This window comes from Coffea arabica, chromosome 8e (assembly GCF_036785885.1).
Source record: "Coffea arabica cultivar ET-39 chromosome 8e, Coffea Arabica ET-39 HiFi, whole genome shotgun sequence".
Lineage (NCBI taxonomy): Eukaryota > Viridiplantae > Streptophyta > Magnoliopsida > Gentianales > Rubiaceae > Coffea > Coffea arabica.
Genome location: NC_092324.1, coordinates 34,113,348 through 34,140,489, shown reverse-complemented (window position 1 = coordinate 34,140,489; position 27,142 = coordinate 34,113,348). Strand labels below are relative to the sequence as shown.

Here is a 27,142-nt window from a genome sequence, read left to right as displayed (position 1 = left end):
CTCTGATTCATCAAGTTTGATAGCCCCTCAGCACAAATAAGAAACAAATAAGGGGAAAGGGGATCTCCTTGCCTAATACCCTTGGATGGTTTTACATATCCCACTTTTTTGCCATTCACATTAAAAGAATAGGCTACAGTGGTGACACAGTTAAGGATCCATCTTACCCAAGTGGGACAAAAACCCATCTTCATCATCATTCTCCCAAGAAACTGCCACTCTACTCTATCATAGGCCTTTGATAGATCAAGTTTAAGGGTCATAAATCCATTTCTGCCTGTTCTCTTATTTTTCAAAAAATGCATCAGTTCATGGGCAAGGATGACATTATCAAGGATGTGCCTACCTGGGACAAAAGCAGATTGGGCAGGACTAATGCAATTTGGAATGACTCTTTTTAGCCTGTTTGCCAACACCTTTGCAATGACTCTATAGACAACATTACACAAAGATATAGGCCTATACTGGGACAGGTTAATGGGAGCTTCTACCTTAGGAATCAAGGTCACTATTGTTTCATTTAAAGCTTTTAGTAGGTACCCCCTAGCAAGAAAACTTTGAATAGCCATCACAATATCATTTTTGCAAGTATTCCAGTATTTGAAAGAACAAGGGGGACATACCATCCGGACCTGGGGCTTTATCCGGGTGCATAGAAAATAAAGCAGCCTTCACTTCCTTTTCATCCACTGGTTTAATCAGTTTTGCATTCATCTCCAATGTGACTGTACAAGGGACACCTTCAGTGACTGCTTCAAAGTCATCCGGTTGAGAGGATGTGTAAACTGCCTTATAAAAATTGCATATTTCCTCCTCTATCTCCTGTTCCGTCTCACACCATTGCCCATCTTCCTTTTGTAAACATGATAGTCTATTTCTTTGCCTCCTAGTTTTTACCCGTGCATTGAAGAAGGCTGTATTTTTATCTCCCTTTCTCAGCCACCTGCACCTTGCCTTTTGTGCCCAGTATGTCTCCTCTTGTTTGTACGCCTGACTTAGCTTCAATTTCAACTCAGCAATATGCCCATTCTTCTCCTCATAATTCCCTGTTTTGGCTTCCACAATCATTTGCTTCAACTCCTTTATCTTTTTCCCAAAATTTGTCTTATTTTTCTTATCCCATTCTACTAGACTTTTTTTGCAGTTCTTTATCTTTCTGGTCAGACTGAACATCTTGGAGCCTTGTTGTGGTTTTTCCCACGCTCTATCAATTTCTCCCTGGATTTGGTGATTTTGAGCCCATCGTTTATCGAAATAAAACCTTCTCCCTTCTTTCCTTTTTTTTGGCATAGTGTCAATCATAAGCAAACTATGGTCAGAAGCCTCATTTTGAATATGAACACACTTTGCTGTTTCAAATTGTATTGCCCATTCCTGATTTGCTAGAGCACGATCTAACCACTCTCTTATCTCCTTTCCCTCCCAATAAGAGACCCATGTCCAAGGCTTTCCTTCATATCCTATATCCACTAAGTCATTTCCATTCACTAACCCCCTAAAATCAGTGAAGCTCCACTCTGGTCTTTGAGCTTTTTAATTAACATAGTTTCTCAAGCTTAATGATTTCTAGTTATAAAAGAGATGTGAGACCCCATTTTGTCCCACATCGATTAAGAACAAAAAAATGTACTAGAATATAAGATCAATGTCAATGGGCTACTCATAAATTGTGTTATCCATATATAATTTGTGATTTATATTCAAAAGTTATTGGGTCAGCTTTTGTGCTTGAGACATTATGATTGGTATCAGAAAATCACCGAAAAGTTATTGAGTTAGCTTTTTTTCCTGAGACGTTATGATTGGTATCAGACCAACGTTAGACGTTACAATTGGTATCAGAGCCTCGGCTAGTTTGGAGTTATAATTCAAATTATTAGGTATAGGGTTTTCCCAATCCCATACTCCTAGCGAATTTCTCGAAATAATGTTAAAACAAAAAAATTATAAAAGTGGTGTTATATAAGATATATGGATAATATAAGGGTCGACATGAATAAATTTTTTTATTCCGCACAAGCAAAATTTGCGGCGATATGAATAATTTTTTTTTATTCTACACAAGTGAAATTTGTGGACCGTTATCAATGGTCGACACATTGCTGCAAACTTAATTTGCGGCATTGTAAATTTTTTTTTTGATTCCGCTCATGCGAAATTTGTGGACCGTTGATCCACGGTACACAAATTGCCGCAAATTACATATGCAGAGAAGTGAAATTTTTTTTTGAAACCATAAAGATCATTTGCTGCGTTAGTTTTCGAATCGTTGATCATGACTTGATCAACAATCGTAGTTCGTAGGGTTTTTTCATTTGCCACAAATTCGATTTGCGACAATAGAAAAATAGTTTTTTTTTTTAAAATGCAGTAGCTCTGGACCGTTGATACAAGAGATCACCAGTGCCAGTTTCAATTTAAAAAAAATTTCAGTCAAAGTAGCATTATAGATTCAGTAAGTACAATTATTGTATCAAAACAACTTTATACAATTATTGTATCATGCCGACAGTTTTCTATAAAACTGACCCTTGTTCATTCAAGTGAAAACCCCAACTTCAGACTAACATTTCTATTTCTCTCTCGCACAACCCCAAATCCAAATCCCTCCCCCATCATCTTCTTCTTTATCTTCTCAAAGTAGCCATTATTTTGCAGGAAGACTGTCTATCATTATCCTCTGGATCGGAAAAGGTGGTGGATCAAGTGGCATTGTCGTTTCGGTAACGGTTTGGATTGGAAAAAGTGGTGAATTGAGTGGCATAGTCGTTCGAGTGATGAAAAAGTGGTGGATTAGGAAAAGGATTTTTGAAGAAGTGCAGAATAGTGTTGTCTGTCATTATAAAGTTTAGTTTATTTAAAAGTTTTATTAGTAATTATTTTCTAATATTTGCAATTATTTTAAATTATACATATTATACTGCTTTTTGTTTATTCAATTTAATAGTCAATAGTCCTTAGTAGATGATTAATTTTTTAAAACTAGTGAATACTAAATAGTAAATAGTAAATAAGAAAATATAAATAGTAAATAGTAAATGATAAATGGTAAAGAGTAAATGATGAATAGTAATAAATGGTGAATGGTAAATAGTAAAAATACGGTAAATGGTAACATAGTAAATAGTAAATAGTAAAAGTAAAAGTAAAAAGTAAATAATAAAGAGTAAATAGTAAAAGTAAAAGTAAAAGTAAAAAGTAAATAATAAAGAGTAAATAGTAAAAGTAAAAGTAAAAAGTAAATGGTTAAAATTAAATACTAATAATAAATAGTAAATAACAATAATACAATGTAAATGAAGATAATAACTGGTAATTAATTGTACTTGAACTATTAGTTGGTAAGTAATATTAATAGTAATAGTAAATAGTCATTAATACAAATATTTAAAAGAAATAAGTTGCACTAATTTATATTAGTAGTCAGTAGTTTAATAATAACTATAATTAGTGAGTAATAAATAATAGTTAATTATAAGAAGGAGATTGTGATTACAAGTTAATTGTAAATAGTATTTAAAAATAGATAGTAATAATTATTTGATTAATACTAACGAAGAATCATTAATCATACAGTTTGAATAATACTATTTGTTTGATAACTTTATGTTTACTTATTCATTTGTAATTGGTGATTGTTTTATTAGTGGTATTATTACTAATGAAGACGTTTGTTGAGTTAATATTACAATTACCAGAAATTGTCGAAGAATATACGTTGACATAAAAATATTCGTAAGATTATAAAATGTCAACAAACATCGCATTGGTGATTCAATTTTATTGGGGAAGCAAAATAGTTGAGACCGGAGGATCATTCGCATATGACCTTTCAAGGTGCAAAAAAATCATATTAGTGAAGCATTGAATAAGCTATGATGAGTTAGTGGATAGAGCGTACACTTACATGTAATTACATCAAAATGTTTTCAAGTTGAATTTATGGTTTAGAAATTCTGTTGGCCAAAGTACATTTGCGGAAATGCAATTGAGGTGCAAAGATGACATTGACATGCTATATCATATGAAATTGATATCACAACATACAACATGTGAGATACATGTGGAGGTGGAGCCACAAAGCCGCCATATCCACAGTGATCACGATGCCGGACAAATATCATTTGTCCAATTTGGCTTTGAAACGGAGTCAAACAACATTCTTTCTACTCCCGTACGTGAAAGTAAAAAATGGTAGTACAATCGGAGTACGAATGAATGTTGCATGATAAGCCAAATTGTAGAAAATGATGTATAATCGAAGGTTTGAGGATAGTAGAAGTAAATATATGTTCCGTAATAATTGTTCCTTTGATGAATTTCCTCAAATGGAAATTCCCTCAATGTTGTTCCTATCGAACATATCGGAAAGTGAGAGCATTGACGTTGATCAAGATACGGAACCGGAACCTAACGCCGATGACTTGGACGATAGTTGTCACGAGCAGGATCACACATGAATGGGTATCTACTATGGAGATTTTGTCAAAAAGTGTGTTAAATGTCAAATGCATGGTTACTATGGAGCATGATTGTGTATTTTCGGCTTACTATGGAGATTTTGTCAGGGTACTCCTGCTCTGCTGGTGAAGTAGGGTGCCTTAGCTAGTAGCTAGAAGAAGGGTACTCTGTTCTAGTGGAAAGCGGGAAGAAAGAGGGCTTTACTTAAAAGGACGGCCTTCATACCACAGTGATTCTCTAAGAGGGTATAATCGTAAAACACTCAAAATCACATGCCCAGGGTTCTATAATTAATTGATTGTCTCCCCATCTCTCTATTTAATGTTCTTGACCTTTTTTTTTTCTTTTTTCCTCCCTCTTTATTGGTTGGACAAGATCCAACTCCCAGTGGATTGAAGTTTGAATCGCAATGGAAACACTAATAGCTAAAGTACTGTGTAGTATTGGTTGATATGGTTGGTGATTTCACTTGCAAAGCATATGGAGTAGCCAAAAGTAGCATAATTTTACATATTTCATCAAATAGTAACGTTTCTTGCGTCATTATGTCATAGTGTTATACGCACTCCTCCTACAGAATTGCATAATATGACTGCTCCGTGTCCATGTTCGATGTCGGGAATGGATGTGATTGGAGCTATTGATCCTCCTGTTTCAAATGGGCATTGATTCATTCTAGTGGAGATTGAATATTTCACTAAATGGGTTGAGTCGCATCCTATAAGCATGTGACTAAGAAAGTGGTGTCAGATTTTTTGAAAAATAATATCATCTATCGTTTTGGCGTACCGGAAATATTGATAACTGATAATGCCAAGAACCTCAATAATGACATGGTGGATGGGTTATATGTATAGTTTAAGGTCAGATATCGAAATTCTGCAATTTATAGGCCTCAAATGAATGGAGCCGTGGAAGCTACAAATAAGAATTTGAAGAAGATCATTCGTAAGATAACTGAAGCACACCGGGATTGGTATGAGAAACTGCCTTCTGCATTGATGGCGTACAGAACTACGATCAGGACTTCTACTGGAGCAACTCCTTACTCTTATGTTTGGAATAGAAGTAGTATGGCCTGTAGAAGTTGAAATCCCTTCCTTACGCATTCTGATGGAAGCTCAAATAGAAGAAACTGAATGGGTCAAAGAATGCCATGAGCAATTGTCTCTAATTGATGAAAAGAGGTTGAATGCCGTCTGCCATGGACAATGTTATCAACGAAGAATGGCTCGTGCGTATAACAAAAGGTTAAATCTCGTTTATTTGAAGACGAAGATAAGGTCTTGAAACGGATTCTTCCGATGCAAGAAGAGGCTAAAGGAAAGTTTGCCCCCAATTGGTAACGACCATTCATGGTTAAAAAAGTGCTACCAAGGGGAGCGCTTATCCTTATGCAAATGGACAGATAAGTTTTTTCTCAACCAATCAATGCAGACATATGCAAAAAGCTTTTCATTTGATTAAGAAAAATTTTCCTCAAATTATTGCACGAGATGGGTTTAAGGTAGACTTTCTTTCCTTCTTTCATTTAGACATCTTATGTTTGGAATAGAAGCAGTATTGCCTGTAGAAGTTGAAATCCCTTCCATACGCATTCTGATGGAAGCTCAAATAGAAGAAGCTGAATGGGTCAGAGAATGCCATGAGCAATTGTCTCTAATTGATGAAAAGAAGTTGAATGCCGTCTGTCATGGACAATGTTATCAACGAAGAATGGCTCGTGCTTATAACAAAAGGTTAAACCTCGTTTATTTGAAGATGGAGATAAGGTCTTGAAACGAATTCTTCCGATGCAAAAAAAAACTAAAGGAAAGTTTGCCCCCAATTGGTAAGAACCATTCATGGTTAAAAAAGTGCTACCTAGGAGAGCGGTTGTCCTTATGGAAATGGACGGATAAGTTTTTTCTCAACCAATCAATGCAGACATATGCAAAAAGCTTTTCATTTGATTAAGAAAAATTTTCCTCAAATTACTGCAAGGGATGGGTTTAAGGTAAACTTTCTTTCCTTCTTTCATTTAGACATCTTATGCTTAGTTTTTTCCCTTTGATTTTTCAGAATAATTTATCCTCCATCACTTGACAGCCCCTTAAGATCACTAACCCCATACTGGGGTAATTTTATTTCTCTGAAAAAAAAGAAGAAAAAGAAAAGAAAGAACAAAAAAAGAGAATAAAAAAGAACAAAAAAAGAAAAGGGAAAATGATCGGTTTCATCCTTCACATTTCACAAAAATATTCTTTTCGTCCCTCACTTTTAAAATGAAGCAATTTCGTCCTTGACATTTAAAAACTAAAATTATTACATCCCTGAACCCAAATTTCAATCTGAATCAAACCACCAATCAACCTGATTACAAATTTTGGGGATGTAATTGGTAGATCACTTGGTTAACTCAACTTGATATTCATGTAAAATTTAATGAATCTAAAAAGAAAAAATAAAAAATTATAACATAAAAAAGAAAGATTAATCTTTTCTACATTATCATTGTATACACTGACGATTTTATATACTGCTATATCATTTTAATTTTAATTTAAACACCAAATTTTATATTTATGATACACATCTAGATTCGCAAGCAGATATACTAACGGTGCATGAAAAGATTTATCCAAAAAAAAACTCTACTATTCCAAAACAATGAATGGCCTTTTATGTTATAATTTTTATTTTTTTGGTTTAATAAATGTCATATGAATATGATGAAGTTGACAGAATGATCTATCAATTCTATTTTCAAAATTTATTACTGGCTTATTGGATGGTTTGATTTAGATTGAAAATTAGGTTCAGAGATGTAATAGTTTTAATTTTTAAATGTCAGGGACGAATTTGCTTCATTTTAAAAGTGAGGGACGAAAAGAATATTTTTGCGAAATGTAAGAGATGAAATAGGTCATTTTCCCAAAAGAAAAATAGAGAAGTTTGGTTAGAATTAAACTGGGGCAAAATTTTTATTTCTTTCCAACCCTATACTGGAGCAAGTTTTTTGAAAGAATGCTATCTCAAATTATTCCAAACCCATCATATGATCTACTTTCAAGTCTTAACATTTCTTTTATACTCCATCCGATCCTAATTACAAGAGCCAAAAGTTGCCGACTTTCATCTTTTACAATACTTTGAGAGAAATTTTTCTTAATCAATTGGCAAATAATGTAAATACAATTTTTCTGAAACATGTCAGAGAAGACCGTCTCACTGATGCCATTAGTTATCAAAACATGATTGAATTGATACAGTTGGTGTTAAAATTGTCTTGTCTATGTCTCAAGGTGAAAACCTGAAATGACACCTTTTTAAAAAAAATGAAAAAAGAGAGAAAACAAAGAAAAAAACAAAACAAAACAAAAGAAGAAAAGAAGAGCAAAAAAAAGAAGAAAGAAGAAAAATGGGTGGGGGTAACTTTAGTAAAAACCCGAAAGGGTGCTAAGATAGAGTTTTGGAATATAAGAGAATCATCACCGGAGACCAAGTTGCTGAGATCTGAAAGCTAGTGACTATGTTGATTTGCGTTTCTTTCATACTGTTGTTCTTTTGCCGACAATGAATTTCAAAATGGATGATGTCGAAAGGGTCAAATGGACCATTTTTTTTCATCAAAAGCTATCTTCTAAATATGTATCCAACTTTTAATGTGAGAACCCGAGAAAATTATGTGTATACCGTAAAATTATTTTAATTTTTTTGCTTTGATAGTAGAAAAATTATATATAACGAATAAACGGTTACCTTAAATGCCTAATTGAATCCCTATAAAATTGAGAATTTAGAAAATAAATTCAATAAGTACATGTCTAATAAGTTTCTCTTAAAGCTAAATGTGTCAAAATCAACGTAAGAAAATTATCCACGAAAATACAAACAAAGTTAGGAGTACCTGAATTAAATCATAAAAATTTCAGGCCTTGGAGAGCAATTAAACTACAACTGAAAGACCAAACTAACCTTAAATTGTAGACTAATTACCATGCGACCATCACTTGGGCTATCAGAATTTCATGAAAAAATTGGAACCGAATGCAAGCTCTGTTGAGACCAAGCGGTGGAAATAAAACTAGCTGGGATTTGGGGCGGTGAGTAACCCATTTTAAGACAGCTGCCAGGAAGGGAATATACTATCAAATGTGTTGAGTAAGCAGTGACCGAAAGGCTGTAGTTTAAAGCAACAAAACTGGCAGTGCTGAGAGCAAAAACTAAAGCTGCCTTCCCTTCTTGCTTTCCTTCTAAAACAGACCCGAGTGAGTGAGAGAGAAAAGAGAGCAAGGTTGAGAGTGTGAGAACAAGTGCCTGGTGAGCTTCGTCAGTAACTAACCCAAAGACTGGAAAGAACAAACTGGAAAGGAAACTGAGTTCGTCTGCATTTCCGAACACTTAAGACTAGAGGTAAGTGTGAATAATCACTTTCTGTTTAGTTGATTTAATCCGTTAAACATAAGCTATATATGTTGAGTTAGCTAAGAATTATTTCTGGTGCACTTGAGTACGTATGTAGTATGCTAGATTCTAGTTAAGGAAATTAAGTTCGGTTGCAGGAAATCTTGCTTAGAACTGATGGTCTGTCCTCTAGCCGAGAGATATGTATGAATTAAACTGATAGCTATCAGAGAAGGACAAAACAAATAACTGGAAATGTAGGAAACCTACTCACCTTGAATAACAAAAACAGGTTACCCGTAGGAACTTGTAGGAATTGGAAATTTTGCATGGAAGAAATCTGATGCAGGCTGCATCAGTTTAACAGTCTTGCGCAGACCTGAGTTTTCATTCAATTTTCTTCTAAATTCTGGCCATAATCTGCCATGTTTTGCTTAGGATAATTTGTGGTGGAATCAATATACTCCGTACGTGATTAGCATATGAAGCTGAGGAGGAACTAAGAGGAAAAAAATTGCTACTAACTTACTATTGAAACCTGTTGGCTTCGACTGAGCAGAACAGTTAGGAAGTTCTAGATATCCCCTGCAACCCTTAGCTCTTAAATCTGTGTAGTAAGCTGTAACATATCATAAAGTCCATAAACTTCAACAAGAAAAACAGAAACAAGTAGAAACTCAACTAAACATTAAGGGAGGAATGAGTGCAGGTAAAAGCAGAATGTTGGCTGAGGGAGTGAAGCAGAATATGCTTCTGTCTGGCCTTTTTCGACCCTGAAAATGTGAGAACTGGGTGTCGATGTCTTCATAAGAAATGTAGGTCTATATCTTAGTTTCGAAACTCTATAAAATTTACCTCAATCCGATAAGTATAGCTCCAGTTATGATCAAAACACCAGAGGGTGGCAAAGTTGCCTTTCTTGTTGCCTTTCTTTTATTTCCCGAATGCATTTTTGCGATAATGCTAGCCATGAGAATCAACTTTTAACCAGCATTTCATCTAATTTCCAACTTTGTAAGCTTTCATAGATGATAGCTAAGGCTACTTTGTAGCTTAATGAATATGAATTGCCTATCTAGTAAGAGCATGAGATTGAGAAGAAGGAGTGGAGGGAATAATGAGTGCTGGACCGTGTACATTGCTAGAAAAATTAGTGGTGAATTTATACGAAACATCTCATAGCATTTTGACACTAACTATATGAACTATTTTGAGAACTTAAAACTAGAAAACTAATAAATTTAACAAGACGTAAACCACAGGTAATCTAGTATTTGATTTAACTTAAAAAGGAAGGAATGAAAGGTCTATTTATTCTAACCTTAAAATATTGAGTAGAAAATAGTTTAATCCTAGTCCAAACATTTTACAAAGCTATAAACCTGAAAATATATATCTTTCTTGATTGAAACGAAAAGTTAATAAGTTCAAGAGAAAATGCGGGATAGGTTGTTGGATTTGTTATATCTTGTTTTATAAGCCAAACTTGACTTTAGTGGTTTACAAAAATAAAAAGTCTCTTTATCATCAAATCTGTGTGTGCTTTGTAAAAGGGAGGAAAAAAACATAAACCATCTATTTTTAATTGTTGTATGACGAGACCAATATGGACAAAAGTGCAGAACATGTGTCTGGTGTTCAGAGGAACTTACTCTTGGGATGAGGAAATTACCTGGTTAGCATCTCATTGGAGATCCAATTCCTTTGCAGACCACCTGAGAAGACTAGTTTTGGCTGCAACTGTCTACCACATCTGGAGATTTAGAAATGAAGTAATATTTCAGTCAAAGCCGTTTGTATGTTCACAACTACTAAAGTCTATTATATAGTGGCGGAGCCAGAAAAAATTCTTAGTGGGGGTAAAAGTAACACTAAAATTTTTTACCTATTCTTTTTTCTTGGTTTTTAAGCAAAAAAAAAATTACCAACAAGTACAAATGATGCATATATTCCATGAAAACTATAAAAAGACAAACTCAAAATTATTAATGTAATAATAATTTTATTAGAAAAACAAACTAAACTATATACAATTGTTCACGACAAATTTTCATATTTTGATAACAATTTATAACCTTCTCATTTTGAACTTCACGAAGCATATTCTTCTCAATGTAAGTAACTAAAAAATTTTAGTTCATTAACTAATTTAGAAAACCATGTAATTCTTTCACATCCTTTGTAAGAAAACTCTGGAGGCACACTTAAAATTATATCAAACTTATGTAGGTATTATAGGAATTTAAGGGGGACAGTGGGGGCCGTGCCTCCCAGTGCCCCCACCTTAAATCTGCCACTACTATTTTAGAAGCAGTACGTTCTGTAGTTAATGATTGGTCAGGATTCCCAAGAGCAAGACAAAATTGGGAACTTGTAATGGAATGGGGAGTGGACTAGAAATGCTTGTCTGTGTAGAGGTATGTTTGAATATTGTAAAAATAGTAATATGAGTGTGAGGACCTCAAAAATTTCATTATCCTCTGGAAAATTAAATCAAAATATTATTGAAAATATTAAAATTATCCAATAATATGTATTTATATTTAAATAATATTGTTTTCAATCATTCAAATGTTACATTTCAATTTATTTGAAATTTTAAGATTTAATTGACGGTTCGCGTTCGGCAAAGCCCTAAGTTGAATTTTCGCGCACCGACGCGCGAATTAGTCCTAAGTTGAAATGTAGTATATGTAGAGGCTATAAAAAGGTATAATTAAGTTGGAGAAATGTTAGATGAGGAATGTGAGGACTCGCAATTTATTTCTTTTAAATTCCCATTCTGAGGTTATTTAATTAGTTAATTGTTCAATTATTTCGAATATTATTTTCTAGCCCTATTGGATCCAATTCTATAGCATTATAGCTCATGAGTAATTTTAAGGCAATTAGTTCGCAATTCAAGTCTTGAAAGTTAAGTGTGAATAGTGCCCGTAGGCTCAGGAATAGTAACTGACTTGAGAGTTCATGAGCCCGAATAATGGGAGATTTATACCCTAGTCTTAAAATAGGTATTTTTATGCCTAAATATCCATGTATTAGTTAGAAATGCCATCGTTATAAGAATTTCTCAAAAATTTCACCTTATCGCGCATAAGTGGGAAATACGCGTTTTACGTGCGCGATTTATTTGAAGGACTTTAGAACCTTATTTTGAGGTCATTAAGAGTGAATGATAATTAGATGAATATATGTGCATTAGAGGTTTAGTACACAGTTAAAACAAACCTCAGAGGAAACCGGCGCGAAACGCGCGCGCGATACACTGTTCACGATTGACTTGGGAGCACAAAAGTTGTACCACACTCAAGCTTCTCAAGGAAGCTTTCCATTTCAGATTTTGCCCTCCCTTTCCCCTCACCATAACCGCCGGTCTCTACTCTCTCTCACACTCCAAATTTCACAATTTTTCCTCCACCATTTTCTTGCTCCAATTCACACCAAATTCACCACACAAGCTCAAGACAACTTGGACAATCACTTGGACAAAGTTCTTGGGGCTTTTGGGACACCAAAATCTGACCTTTTAGCACACAAGTAAGGTAACCATGATCCACTCTTCAATTCTCGTTCAATGAAGGCCAACTCACACTTAAGAGCTTGATTATGCTTATGGGTAGCTTATTATTGTTGGAAATTGTTGAATGTGGGCTCTATGAACTCCCACCTTGAGTTGATGGCTGTGATGATGTTTGATGATGGTTTTATTGTTGAATTAGTGCTTAAGGAAGTAGATTAAAGGTGCATTATTGCTAGAAACTTCATTGAGCTCTTGAAGCAAAAAGTTCCGATTCTGCCCCTGCCAAGACCGACCTTTTTCATGCGAAATTCTGAGGTTTTAACGGCTTGTATTTGATGTTTATGTGTTGTTGGAGTTGTGTGTAAAGTTTCATTGAAAGATATTGAGGTTTGGTTGACCAAAGGTGATGAATTCCAAAACCAGCAAAATCTGGAAATTTTTCCAGTATGGCTCAGGCAGCCATTTTGTTTCGATCATAACTCTGCCCTCCGACATCGAAATTGAGTGCCGTTAGCGCCATTAGAAACTAGACTCTTCCAGCTTTCCAACGGTGTAAAATTTACATCCTGGTTCCACTGAGTGAACCGTGACAGTCTTTTAAAGTCACCTGTCCTGCTCCACTGGTTCACTGGAAGCCAGGATATGAGCTGCGTTTTGTTGCCAGATTTCGAGCTAGTTATGAGTAGAATTTTAAAACTATTTCTTCTGAAAAATTGTATCCCTATGAGTGTAGTTTCCAACGCTACCAACCATGCTCAAATCTAAGTTGAATTGAATGAGATGTGACCAAACTACGAAAACTGCTCTGCTGTTGAACCAAACTGTCCAAATTTTCCCAGTTTGTGTTCGAGTTTTTGATCTGATTCTTGACAAGAAATTGAGCTTCATGGATTGTGTAAATGTTAAGCTGAATGTCTATGGTCATTTGAGGGAAAATGCACCACTTTCGTAGTTGAAATGATGTTGAGGAATTGAAGGAAAAGGAAGGTATATGCTGTCCAAAAAATTCTGGAAATTTTGGGGGTCAATTTTGACAAATTTTTGAACTACTTGGGTTGTATACATGTTAACCTATATGGGTAGTATTGTTTGGGTGAAAATGTAGCTTTTGGGTAGTTGAAAAATTTTGGATAAATTGAAGGGGAAATGGACTACTTGCTACCGAATGCGCACCTGAAATTTTTCCAGCTTTGAATGATAATTGTGAACTGTTTTCACGATAACTTGAGCTCAAATGATTTGTGTATTAATTAAGGGGTTTGTATAGCTCAATTTGGGACAAAAATCTAGTAGAGGTTACGTCCAAAAAGTGGACCAAAATCTTATTCTTCAAGAAGATACCAAAACAGAATTTTTGTTTGAAATTAGAAATGGTTTGATGTTTGGATTTCATTGTGGGTAAATGTGGACCAAAGTTGTCCCGAAAATGTTTTCTAGCATTAACCGTTGTTGCTAGGTCCACTTTGAGTTGATAACCTTGAATTTTATTAGACCAAATGCCCTATTTTGAGGAATTTGTCAAATCTGGAAATTTTCCTAAAAACTCAAGTTTTTGCCTTCATGAAAATCATTGGACTAAGTTGGTCATGGAATTTGGCAAACTTAAGGAGTTTCTATTTTATAGAAATTCTAACGACTAGTTTTACTTGGTTTATATGATTGCCTCTTAAAGGAATTTCCCAAGATATGTTTGGGAAAAATTTGAGGGGAAAATTCCTCTAAATGGTTTAAATATGATTTTTCTCAACTTGTGACACCAAATTGGTGTTAAATGGCTTATATGATTCTAGAACTTGGATGTTGGAATATTTGACGAATTTAGCAAGTTTTTGGGTTTTAAAGAAACCTCAAAATTTAATTTCACTCGATTTGTGGATTTCACTTTGAGAAAACGATTAATACTAGTTTGGGATTTTTGAGTGAAATTAAATGCTCGTTGACTCGAGTTAAATTCGCCAACTCAAAAGTGGAAATTTATGTGAATTATTTGTATGATTTTAGGAGTTGGTGAAGAGCACAATCTCGATCAAAGTTTGGAATTCTAGACACTTCACTTGAGGTGAGTGTCTCTTGCATGAATCGTGTTTAACTGCTAGTTGAACTACTTGTTAAAAGTACTTGCTAGAGATATCATGAAATGTTATATGCTATGTGATTGCGTGAAATGCCACAAGTACAAGTGTTGCAAGGTCGATTGGAGCGTGGTCTCGTCGACTAAATAAACCAAACGGATGTACGTACCACGCTCTATTAGAGTGGGAGGTACCTCTCTGCCGTCTTGGTAAAAGTGCTTGCAAAATTCGTGTTGGAGTCGGGCCCGAAAATAAGGGGGAAGTCGTTGCTAGGAGACGTGTAGATTAGGGAAAATGTCTACATGGAGATTAGGTAGTGAAAGTTGACGGAGTGTCAACTACTATAAATTACCTGATCAAGCGCGAGGACTTTGGCTCCTGAGAGCCCCGTATCCTTTTCTTGTCATGTTACTTCATTTTGCTAAATTGTTAATTGCTTACTTGTCCATTTGTACTTGTTAAATTGCTCTATGTGAATTGCATGTTTCGAGACACCACTGAGCTATTGGCTCATCCCTTCCAAATTGTTTTCCTTGACAGGTTTGAAATGCATGAAGTCTTGGAGAACTAGAACAGAAATGTTATATTTTGAATGCCCACTTTTGTAATTGTACTTTTGGAAACGTTAGTATCTTTTGGATGATTTTTGTGTTTTTGGGAGAATGTGAATCCTGTGGTGCTTCTGTGCCCTGGATTAGAAACTTTAAATTGTAAATTAAGTTGAATTTAAGTATACTAAGCTCGACGTTTTCGTTGGTACTTGGAATTGTGTTTTGGGTTGTATAAGTTGAATTGTATGAATTATTTAAGTACGTGACTTGCTCGAGAAGTAAGGTTTATTCTCGATTTATATTTGGTGAAATTAGTTACTAGAGTGCGTGAGTCCTAGCGAGAGTTAGGCAGGCGACCCGCCAACCCTTTGGTTCGCCTTAGGGAGAAGTGGGGCCGCCACAATGAGGAGGGATGATTGCTTATGTATGCAAGCTCCACTACAGTAATCAATAAAAATATTTATCATTTGCTCAAAAAAAAAGTTACTACTAGATGTGTAATAATTTCGTGTCTTGACTTTGATTGTGTTGCATATCTCTAAACAATCAACTTTACACCAGTAATAAGTTGTAAATTTTGGAGACAAATATCGAATTTTTTCTGCATAACTTGTCCTTCCTTGTGGAATTCTTGCATGCGTCTATCAATTGAGATGCATTGCATGACTTTACTCGAATAATTTTAATTTACATTTACTTAAAAAATAAGTGTATCAATCTCAGAAGCTAAAAGAGTATGTGTTCATGCAAAATATTCGAAATACATGAGAATGGAAAATATGCCGAGTGAAGCCAAGTTACACCATGCATGATTTCTACACTGAAACAAGAAAGGAACAAATAAAAAAAATTAAAAGAAAAATTTTTGCATTTCATGATTTTGGCTACTGCAAATTCAAAATTTTCGCATTGATTCCACGACTATTATAAGATTGCATATGTGCTAGAGATAAAAATTGAACTGCTTCGATTGTTTTATAGGTCAATACTAACCAATAGATGTTGGTGCAAGTGGAAGGGATTCACATCCCTTAATCATGATATCTTGAATTCAAAACATATGAGAATGGAAAAAACAACATTGGAAGATTTTCCTCCACAAGGGGCCGCACTAGACTCAAATATGATTACTCACAAGCCTTAAAATGGATGCGATACCTGTGGTTTATTAAAAAAAAGGCCAATACTCATTAGTATTGAAATTGTTTAAATTAGAATATTTTGAATTCCTTGAGAGTTCAGTAATTATCGCTCTCCTCACCGTTTCATCAACGGTTTTGTATGCTGAAATTTTTCAAAAATAATTTTAGTATAAAAATTCAATTTGAGCATGTTTATTTTGGTAATCTACTGATATTTTATGTGAGAGGTGATCTCATGCCTAAAAGATTGTGTGTGGTGCTTTTATGAGAAACTTTGCTATAATTAACTGTCTTGATGACCCTTGGTTAAGGTTTTATGAGTTGATGGGATGTTTGTTCCTCACTCAGAGTTAAGGTTGAAACTTATTGAACGTCTTGACCCTCTTAGTGATGATGACCAAGAACAAGGAGAGAAGAAGTGGGGCTTTCTGGGGGAGAGAGACAGACCTCTTGACTAGGGCTGCAAACGAATCGAGCCGCTCGAGTCAAGCTCGAGTCGAGCTCGACATTAATCGAGCTCGAGTCGAGCTCGAGCCAGCTCGAGTCAAACTCGAGCTCGAACTCGAGCTCAGAATATTAAGCTCGTTAGCTCGCGAGCCGGCTCGCGAGCTTGAATATATATATATTTTTTTATTTTTATTTTTATTTAATAATAAAATTACGTATATTATATATATATATATTTTTTTTATTTTTATTTTCATAGTGAAATTACGGATATATCCTTAATATTTTATTATTTATTCAGAAAAAAATATTATTTTATTTATTTTTTTTAAAAATAATTTTTTTTTTTATTTTTTTCGAGCTCGAGCTCGAGCTCGAGCTCGACTCGACTTGATTCGAGTCGAGCTCGAGCTCGAAAATTGCCAGCTCGTCGAGCTCGAGCTCGAGCTCGAGCTTGCTAAAATTTAGCTAAGGCTCGGCTCGATTAGCTCAAAGCTCGACTCGACTCGGCTCGTTTGCAGCCCTACTCTTGACCCAACGCCTCATCAAGAAAGCTAAAAAATAATACTCCCTCCGTCCTATTTTGATAGTCATGTATTCCTTTTTCATCTGTCCCAAATTGTAGTCCACTTTCCAATTGAAAAATGTAGTTGTATTTTAATTTTCCTAAAATACCCTTATTCAATGTAAGTAGTTGTTACTATAAACCTACCCCATTTAATGAGAGTTGATTCTTTTTTTACCATCAATTCAAGTTCCCATAGAGTTGTATCATATTTAATGTGAGGGTATTTTAAGAAAATAGCAATCTAAATTTACTTTTCCAACAAAGTTAACTACTTTTTCTTAAATTGTGTGAAAAAAGAAACATGACTATCAAAGTGGGACGGAGGGAGTAATAATGAATAAAAAACAAATAAGCCATAGTGCATACTGAGGGAGAAGAATCTGTCTCTTTGTCTATTTGGTTGCCAAGTTCAACACGCTTGGTTGATTATGCCAAGTTCAGCACATGAGCTCCTCGTGATCACCCTCCACCCAATCACACATTGCCACATCAGCAAAGCAACCACTCATTTTAATGCTTACATTCGCTCGTTTACTAGATATGCAGATAACAGTTAGAATGGATATCTAGAATCACAAACAAAATTTAGAGGTCCTTAAACCCATTGGGCTATTGTATTAACATTAAACTATATTCAATCGATCTGTTGTGAAAATTGAATGAAGCTCCAGTCATTGATATATGTGTGTGCATGCTTCAATTATGAAAATGAAAATTTTTTATTCTACTGTATCTAACATGCTTGAATTGGAGGTTGAGAACTGGGATACTTGCAGATTTGTATCGGTTATTCTTCCCATATCACCATCTTGTTTTTTGCAGAGGAAACCAGTAATTTTGTGTGCGACCAAAACTTTAAATCTTAGGGTTGGTAGGTGGATATATATTGAAACATAGTCCTTGTACTTTCAGTTATTGATGTTGCTTGCCAGCCATAGTTAAATAAATTTCTTTTCAGTTTAAATTATGCATTATGCATTATGGAAAAGGGTAAGTTATTCCTTTACTGGATATGTTTAGAATTTGCTTTTGATGGTTTACACTGTGGATCGTTGACGGATTGTAGTTGGCCGTTATAATGCCTTACATATTGAGGTAAAACGTATCACTTGACATTTTACTTCTGCAAATTTAGGTTGTAATATTTAGTGCTATCAAATATTTAGGTCATCATCTGCTGTGGTTAGTTATGAAGTTGGGTTTGTGCATATACGCATACTCGTTCTTGATTAATCTCATAAACAGAAATTTGTGACTCGTCGTGTTTTGTGTCTTATAGGAGATGATTTGCTGCTAATGACCATTTCAAAATTATTAATGCATCTTGGTTATTGGTGAATTTTTGTCGTAAGGATGATAGAATAGAGTATTGACTCCAAAAGTTTAATTGCAATTTAGTACTTGACCTTTAGTAGGAGTTATTATGTATATAATTAAATTTGAAGGCACAGAAATAGAATCAAATAAACTTGTGAGATGAATTTAAGGTTTATTTAAATCGATTATCAACCCTATCAACTCAGCTTATTCTTTACCCGATTAAGAGAGAATTAAGAGAGAAATTTCTAATAAATATCTTGGGCATATGTTAGTTTGCATAAATTATGCGTGCCTTATCATGTGGTTGTATGATATCACATTCATTACATGATTGATCATGAAGTTTCTTTCCCAACGAATTAGGAATATGAGGATAAATGGTCCAGCCAAACAATCTGAGATGGCCAATAAATAGTCGTTTAATACTCTAAATTTCTTCAGGGTTGTTCTAAGAACACTTCTTGTATAGCACCTATTCAACAGAAAAGGTTTATTTAAATCGATTATCAACCCTATCAATTCAACTTATTATTTACTCAATTAAGAGAGAAATTTCTAATAAATATCTTGGGTACATGTTAGAATGCATAAATTATATGTACCTTATCATGTGGATGTATAATACTCCTGAGTCCCGATTATTTAGTCATGTTTGGGAAATCAAAAATGTATTTTGATTTTTTCAACATGATAAATATTTTGGAATATGTCAAAATGAAAAGTATGACTCTTTCAATGGGACGGAGAGAGTGTTAAACTCATGACATCCTTAATCATGAAATTTCTTTTTCAACGGATTAGGAATATGAGAATAAGTGGTCCAACCAAATATGATGTAATTTTACAAGATTTAGGGCGGGCAAGTACGATGTATTTCAAAAACTTCTCAAATTTTCTAAGATTGTTTTGTGATTTTACCATAGTTGAGAGTGGCTCCGCCACATGGCGTGAATTGGGTTCTAAGCAGTAGACTCGGGTGTCATATTTCTTTCTAAGCAGCCCATGTTTTTTGAGAGTAACAGTAGAAGACATTAACATTTGCAACTTTATATCAATTTTTCTTGAACTTTCCTGTGGAGATTGATTGATTTGATCCAACCGAATCTGGCAGTTTTCTCTAGAAATCTGAAGGCACGCTTTGGCTAAGAAACAGAGAGATCCATAAAGGTACATTCAATACAAAGAAACGTTTTAAATGAAAAGAACCACCAGTAGGGATGGCAATGGGGGCGGGTGATCGCGGGCACCCGCCCCGCGGGGGGCTCTTGGGGCGGGGGTTGGGGCGGGGGGTGGGGCGGGGGCGGGGGGGAATTTTTTCCCCCCGCTTAGAAACGGGGCGGGGGGCGGGGGAGTATACCCCCGCCCCGCCCCCCGCAAAACAAAAAAAAAATATAGTATATAAATATATATAATTATATATAATATGTAAGTTAATTAGTTATAAACTTATGATAATGATATTATTAGTTAGATGTATTATATAATGTATATTAGTTTATGTAATATAATTGATATTATCAATTATATGATAATTCTACATGTCTACTAATAGAATTTATTAATTAGTTATACTATATTTACTAATACATTTATACTAAATTTCTAATTACACTTAATAGAATAACACTTTTTTCTCAAAAAAAAACACAAACACAATAATGAATTAGTGATTGCATTTGTACTAAAAGTGAAAACTTGACTATTTTAGTTATATTTATTTCATCATATTGGATTGTATTCAAATAACTTCTGTTTGATTGTTTTATGAGTTTCAATTATAAAATTACAATGAATAATAATTTGGTGATGTGTTGATATTTTAGTACTTGATTATTTATTAAAATTTAATTATAATAAAATTATATAATAAAATTTTATTAACCCCACGGGTGCCCCCGCGGGGGAAACGGGGCAAGGCGGGGCGGGGGGAGCAGGAGACGGGGGACGGGGCGGGGGACGGGGGGAACTAATAGGCAACGGGGCGGGGGATGGGGGAGGGGTCCCCCGCCCCAACCCCGCCCCGTTGCCATCCCTAACCACCAGTCTTTTACCTCTCATCAATTGTCATATTAACTGATTTATAATGCATTCAAATGATTCGGTGACGATTCAGTTTTTACCTACCTTTTCCCTTTAAATTAAAAGAGTATAAAATATTATAAATAAAGTAACATTGATGAAAAAAAATACAAAGAAACGTTTTAAATGAAAAGTTCACGTCATTTGTAATTTCGAAGGCATTTGACGGTAATCTTTCGGTTGTCGAATTACTTTTGACTTTACAGTTACCACTCGGCTTTTGTGAACTTTCCAGATGAATAATTAGCAGACAATGAATCACAGAGAACTAAGGTTGACACAGACATTTGACAAGTTTTTGTGATGTACACGTATCACTGTCCATTTTGTCTTAAATTTGATAAGGTGCTTCTCAAATTCTACGTAACGCCTATTGAGAGAAAAGACCAGGCACATAGCCACAAGAGTTGTTAGACGTGACAATTTATCCCAAGTTTTAATAGGTTACTCATATTCAAAAGGACTTTGGATGAGATGTGTATTGTAATTTGATATTGGTTTAAAATGGGATGCATTCCAATTATATCCATTATTTGATGGGAAATGTTGGAAAATACTTGGGTACCCATTGGACCCAAATATCTTCCCAAAAAATTTCATTTATCCAAAAATTCATCTGTGATTTTTTTTTTTCCAAAAATCTAATTTTTTTTCACTCCCATTTTCTTTCTTTTCCTTTCTTCACTTTCCTACAAAAGAAAACCAATTAAGTAAAAATGATTTCATTTAAACAACTTAAAAAAAATAAAGATAACAATAAAAATAAAATGAATTGATAAAATTTTGGTGTCTACAAGAATCAATACTTTACTAACAACTGTTGGCATTCTTTATGTTGATTTTATGCTAATTGTTGAACTATCTACATAGATTTCTATATGCAACCATGTTATCAATTTTTAATCAGTTTCTTCGTTTCTGTGCTAGCTTTATTCAGCATTTAATGTGAATTTCTTTTGTATCGAATTTTGGAAATTTTAAGAATGTCAGTAAGAATTAATTTGGTGTTAAAAAATCTTGTTTCTAGTCCTTGTGTAAGACAACATTATGGGTAAGGTAGGAATATGACTATATATCTATCTTTTCCTTTATTTGTTAATCCAATTTTTGGTTTAATCCAGAAAGAAAATATGTTCATTCTTACCAAAATGTTATATTTTTTTAAAGTAACTGTTGATCGTTTTAGAGTGTAAATGAATTCAGGAAAATATAAATTCACAATAAGATCAAAAGAAATTTAACAAATAAAAATATTCAAGTTATATAAAAAAATTAAAAAGAATTAAAGGAAAAAAATATAGAAAATAGATTTGGGTATTGGGCGGAATCAATTTAAACCCATCCCAAAGTGATCCCGCCCAAATTAGTCCCAAAGCACATATGGGTAAGGTTAAACCCAAACTCATATGATTCGATTCCATTTCGAACCCAAGCAAATCCTGCCCATTTTAACAACTCTTAAAATGGGTGCTCATATGCGGGTTTGGGTAGGTTATAATTAGGTGATTTAATTAAGAATTTATGTATATCCATATGTAAAAATAGATGAGTCATAAATGAGACTTTTGGAAGGGAGGAACACAGATAAAGGAATAACAATAATGAAAAAGTAAAGGAAAAGAAAAGAGCAACAAATATGTCACCCATTAACACCCATTAATCATTGTGTTTGAATCTACAGTTAATTTCAAATAATTATAAATCAGTGATACAAACCCACTCAATTAATATCTACTAATCAATGTGTTTAATTGGATCACCCATTTTGAACTTAAAATTTAGTGCATATCCAAACCCATTTATTTATGGGCAAATTTGGATGAGTTAAAATAATTGGGTTTATATTGACTGCTATAGCCATGAATAATATATTCCAGAAGCGAAATTTTTTTTCTATATTTTATAAATTTCCTAATTATGTAGAATGTAATTTTTGCTACCCAGCATAATATTCTTAAATGTAATAAAACAGACAAATAAGAAATTGAAAAAGTAGATTATACCATATAATGTTCTGTATGTATCCATACTACATTAAAATATGTCACCATTCGCAGTACCATTTATTACTTTAGACAACAATAATCATTTTATTGAATTAAAATACTGCACTAGTGGTACCAAATACATGCACTAGATACAAATAAATGTAACGAATATCATCTCAGTCTTGTATCCTTGAATCACCAAATCCTCATCTTTAGGCTTTAGCTTCAATTAACTACCTTTGTGACCCACTAGAGGCATGTCTAATGTAATTTGACCTGCAGATGGAAGCCTGCCAAGGTACGGAGATGGGGCAGGGCCGCAGGGACGGTCATCAGAAGGACTGTCCCTGAACAGTTAAAGGCCAGGATTTGACTCAAAAAAATTATACGGTACAGATCATTTCTTGTACCTCGTTTTTAACAATGTGTGTGGGGCTCACAAAAATTTATTCTAAAGTTACACGTTATGTAAATAAAACTATATTATGTGCAAATAAAGTTACACAATGTGTAAAATGCACAAAACCTTCAGGAACGATTGCTTTCCGTGGTCCGCCAAGATACACCACGCACGATTACTGCATCGGAAAAAGAAGGAAACATATAATAATGATTAAAAGAACGCAAGGACACAGGTTAAAGAAGAAATGAATTCGGACTAGTAACTATAGCATAGTTAATAAAATATGGGATGGGTATAGATATCATACGCAGATATATTATACGATTTTTTTTTCATGAGTACAGTTAAAAGTTCAGTGTGAAAATATGTACTTGACAAAATTATACATATAAATCCGTATGTGAATAATATGAACATATTTAAACGTTACAGAACTAAAATTATGAATAAATTTACTATACTTTTAACTACATTTCTACCAATTTTAAACTTATTTTTGTGTATCAAACCCAAAGAAGTAATAATCAATAGAAATTAATTTGAACAGAGAAAGAAGATTTCGTCGGGAGATATCTTATCCTTGCAGTTGTTTGGTCCCATCGTTAATTTGGAATTTTTAGTTTCTTTCTACTTTTCTTTTATGTATAAATGAATCCACATGATTTGTTCAAATCTTTTCTTTGGAAATTTTAATTTTTTAAGTAGGCATATTTGGGGGTTGAATTAAATTTGTCAGCGACGCTTTGATCAAAATGTATGTACCCTAAGACATTGATTTTGATTAAATTAATCCTGAATATTTGGATCTTAACATATGTAAAGTATGTAGTTCTGGCCAAATTAGCCTCTAATATTGCATAATATATTAAGAAAATTTATTAATATGGCATAAAAAAAATCATGAGATTATAAAAACTATAGAAAAAATTGTAAAAAACATAAAAATATAAAACAAATTTAAAGTACTCAGTTGTAACTACAAAAAGACTAGATGACTAATCATACCAACTAACAACAACATAAATCACATGTTGCACATGTGCTCCATCTATTTATTTTGCATTTCTTTCATAAAAATAATTTAAAAAGCAATTTAATTTTACATGTTTGTTCAAAAATTTTGTGTACTATTTTTAGGGAGGAGATGATTTAGTTGTGAAGCACTTATTTCACGTGTTGTAAAATTTATTGTGCTTTATTTGTAAAGTTGAAAAATATATTATTTAATGCTCTACAAACATTTACACGAGAGGCGCATCTAGGGAAATTCATAAAAGAATTAGAGAAAGTTACAAATGATGTGGAGAGTCGTAGAAATATATTATAAAAGGATTTGTTATCTTATTCATGTGGTATCTTTTCTTTCTTTTTTTTATATGTTGACCATTAATTTTAACAGAAAAACTAATAGTGGCATTTTAACCTCAATTCTGAAAGGATTATCTATAAGTTTATAAATCATAGGAGACGTATGTAGTAAAGTACCAAACAATAGAAAGATTAAAGTTATTTATCTTTTTTTTATTATTGATTTTTGGTTCTCACTATTACTTTTATCGTCATGCATTCCTTTTTAGAAGAAAATATATGATGTGAGCAAAATTTTCTACTTGGCTCCTAGTGACTACTTGGGTGGTTGGAGGATCTATAAATACGTACCCTGGCTAATCATCAAAGTGGTCACAGCAAACAACACTTAATTGATCATAGGCTTACCCTATTTTTCCCCAAGAATATGGCGTCAACTCAATCTTCTCTCCACTCAAACAGCCTGCAAGAGACTGTCCGCCCATTAGCAGCCTTTCCTGAAAACATTTGGGCTGATCGTATCGCTCCATTTACTCTCGATAAGGAGGTTATACTTACTTTTCAGCTCCTATAACCTCACATGTTTTTGTTCATATAATATTTTTTCCCTTTATAAGTTGGAACCATATTGTTATCCGCTCCCACAAGTTCACGATCCTTTGTAATATCCGCTATCAATCCTGGCATGATTGTTATCCCTTGATTAATTCTACAGTCTCCTATAAAGAGGGGGGAAAATACAAAAAGATCAGTTACTATTTTTCGTGGAACTAGACATCTGATTTGTCATATTTGGTTTGCTGTTTCTTAGTTGTACTTGGTTTGCTCTTACCCCGACTTCATGTAGGATTCATCCCCTAATTTTCAGGGTCTGGTTTCTCCTGTTTAGTTTCTAATTTTTCCATTTCCATACAATATCAAAGCAATCAATTTGACAATATGACTAAAGAAATGTTTTTCTGATGCTTTCAGGAACATGAAATGTATGAAAGAGAGATTGAAATGTTGAAGGCAGAAGTGGCGAGCATGCTTTTGCCAACCGGAAAAACCATGACGGAGAGATTCGACTTTATAGACAAAATAGAACGACTTGGTGTCTCGCATCACTTTGACATCGAAATTGAAAACCAGCTACAAGAATTCTTTAATGTGTATACCAACTTTGGGGAGTATTCAGCTTATGATTTATCTAGTGCAGCGCTTCAATTCCGACTTTTTAGACAGCATGGTTTCAATGTTTCTTGTGGTACGCAACTTTCATATTAGATTTGCTAATTTTTTAGTGTGGACTCACCTATTAGTAAACCTTAACACCTAATTTTTCTAACATATTATTTCCAAATAATTTCCAAACAGGCATCTTTGACCAATTCATTGATGCTAAGGGTAAGTTCAAGGAATCCTTATGCAATGACACAAGGGGTTTGTTGAGTCTATACGAAGCTAGTCATGTTAGAACACATGGAGACGAAATTTTAGAAGAAGCTCTTGCTTTCACAACCACCCATCTGACATCTGGAGGACCCCGTTTGGATTCTACTCTTGCAAAACAAGTGAAATATGCCCTTGAGCAGCCGTTGTATAAGGGCATCCCTAGATATGAGGCTTGGCATTACATCTCCATCTATGGGGAAGATGAATCTAACAACAAATTATTGCTGAGGCTTGCCATGTTGGATTACCACTTGTTGCAGATGTCATATAAACAAGAGCTTTGTGAGATAATAAGGTACACCGAGACACTAGTTCCCCAAAGGCAGATCTAAGATTTCATTATCAATATTAACTGCGGAAGTTTATATTTTACAGTACAGTTTTACGTGCAGCTTAGGTTCACTTGGAGCTTAGTAGGATCTATAATATCCATAGTATTTTAAATCACCAAAAAAATTTCTTTCATAGGTCGGGTTAGTAACATAAAAATATTATATTACTACTCTCTTTCTAAATTGAGTAGAGCCCTAAAAATTATTAGAATCTTATGAAACATAACCTACAATAAAAGTTAGCCAATGTAGCTGTTACTCGTATGCAATTTTATCTAAAGTATTATATCAAATTCCTTCGTATATGACTATATTTTTCTAGTAGAAAGTGTCATGAATGATTGTTTAACTTTTGTTTTTTTTTTGACAAATGGCAACGATGTGTAGTTGGGGAAAGGGATTGGAGAGTGTATCAAAATTTCCATATGCAAGGGACAGATTTGTGGAATGCTACTTCTGGGCTGTTGGAACCTTGTATGAGCCTCAGCACTCTCTTGCTCGAATGACTTTTGCGAAAGTAGCAGCCCTTATTACAATGATTGATGACATCTATGATGCTTATGGCACTCTTGATGAACTTCAAATTCTCACAGACTCTGCAGAAAGGTAGTGTTCTATGTTAGTCATCTCACACAAGTGAAGCAATCATCTTCGAAAAAATAATTGAGTAATATACTAAAAAGCTTTGTCTTACTGTGAGCCAGTAGATGATAAAGGGACCATTATCCAAAAAGTTTCTCTAGCTTGATGTTGCCTGTTAACAGTGAGATGCATTGATATAGGAAAGTTTGCTTTGCTTGCAGGTGGGATAGCAGTGGAGCAGATCAACTCTCAGACTACATCAGAGCTTCCTACACCACACTTCTGAAATTTAATAAGGAGGTTGCGGAAAAATTAGCTAAAAAGCAAAGAACCTACGCATTCGATAAGTATATAGAAGAAGTACGGTACCATGTTGTAACTAATTTTAAGGACCGCGTTAATATTCCAATTGTTCTGGCTACCAACACGTGGAGTACTAATCCATATTTCCTGCTTTCATTTGTCCTAATCAGTGGAAACAATACGTGACGACCAACTTGACTCAGTCAAGGTGGTTTCTCACGAAAGAATTGCCATCTTTTGCTGATT

General features: G+C 34.2%; 2 protein-coding genes and 1 long non-coding RNA gene across 3 annotated transcripts; all 3 read left to right on the top strand.

Annotated features, from left to right (window-relative positions):
* Positions 1–4,419: 4,419 nt before the first annotated feature.
* On the top strand, positions 4,420–6,240 carry LOC113704708 (uncharacterized). Its single transcript, XM_027226582.1, has 3 exons — positions 4,420–4,569; positions 5,319–5,529; positions 6,017–6,240. Exons 1-3 carry the CDS (start codon positions 4,420–4,422, stop codon positions 6,238–6,240), a joined length of 585 nt encoding a protein of 194 aa, XP_027082383.1.
* Positions 6,241–8,599: 2,359 nt separating this feature from the next.
* Positions 8,600–15,289, top strand: LOC140012533 (uncharacterized). Its single transcript, XR_011819712.1, has 3 exons — positions 8,600–8,856; positions 14,369–14,426; positions 14,980–15,289. It is a non-coding gene; the product is annotated as an uncharacterized lncRNA (long non-coding RNA).
* Positions 15,290–24,672: 9,383 nt separating this feature from the next.
* Positions 24,673–27,082, top strand: LOC113704709 (sesquiterpene synthase 31-like). Its single transcript, XM_027226583.1, has 5 exons — positions 24,673–24,792; positions 25,218–25,491; positions 25,602–25,974; positions 26,399–26,617; positions 26,815–27,082. The coding sequence occupies exons 1-5, from the start codon at positions 24,673–24,675 to the stop codon at positions 27,080–27,082; spliced, it is 1,254 nt and encodes a 417-aa protein (XP_027082384.1).
* Positions 27,083–27,142: the final 60 nt, after the last annotated feature.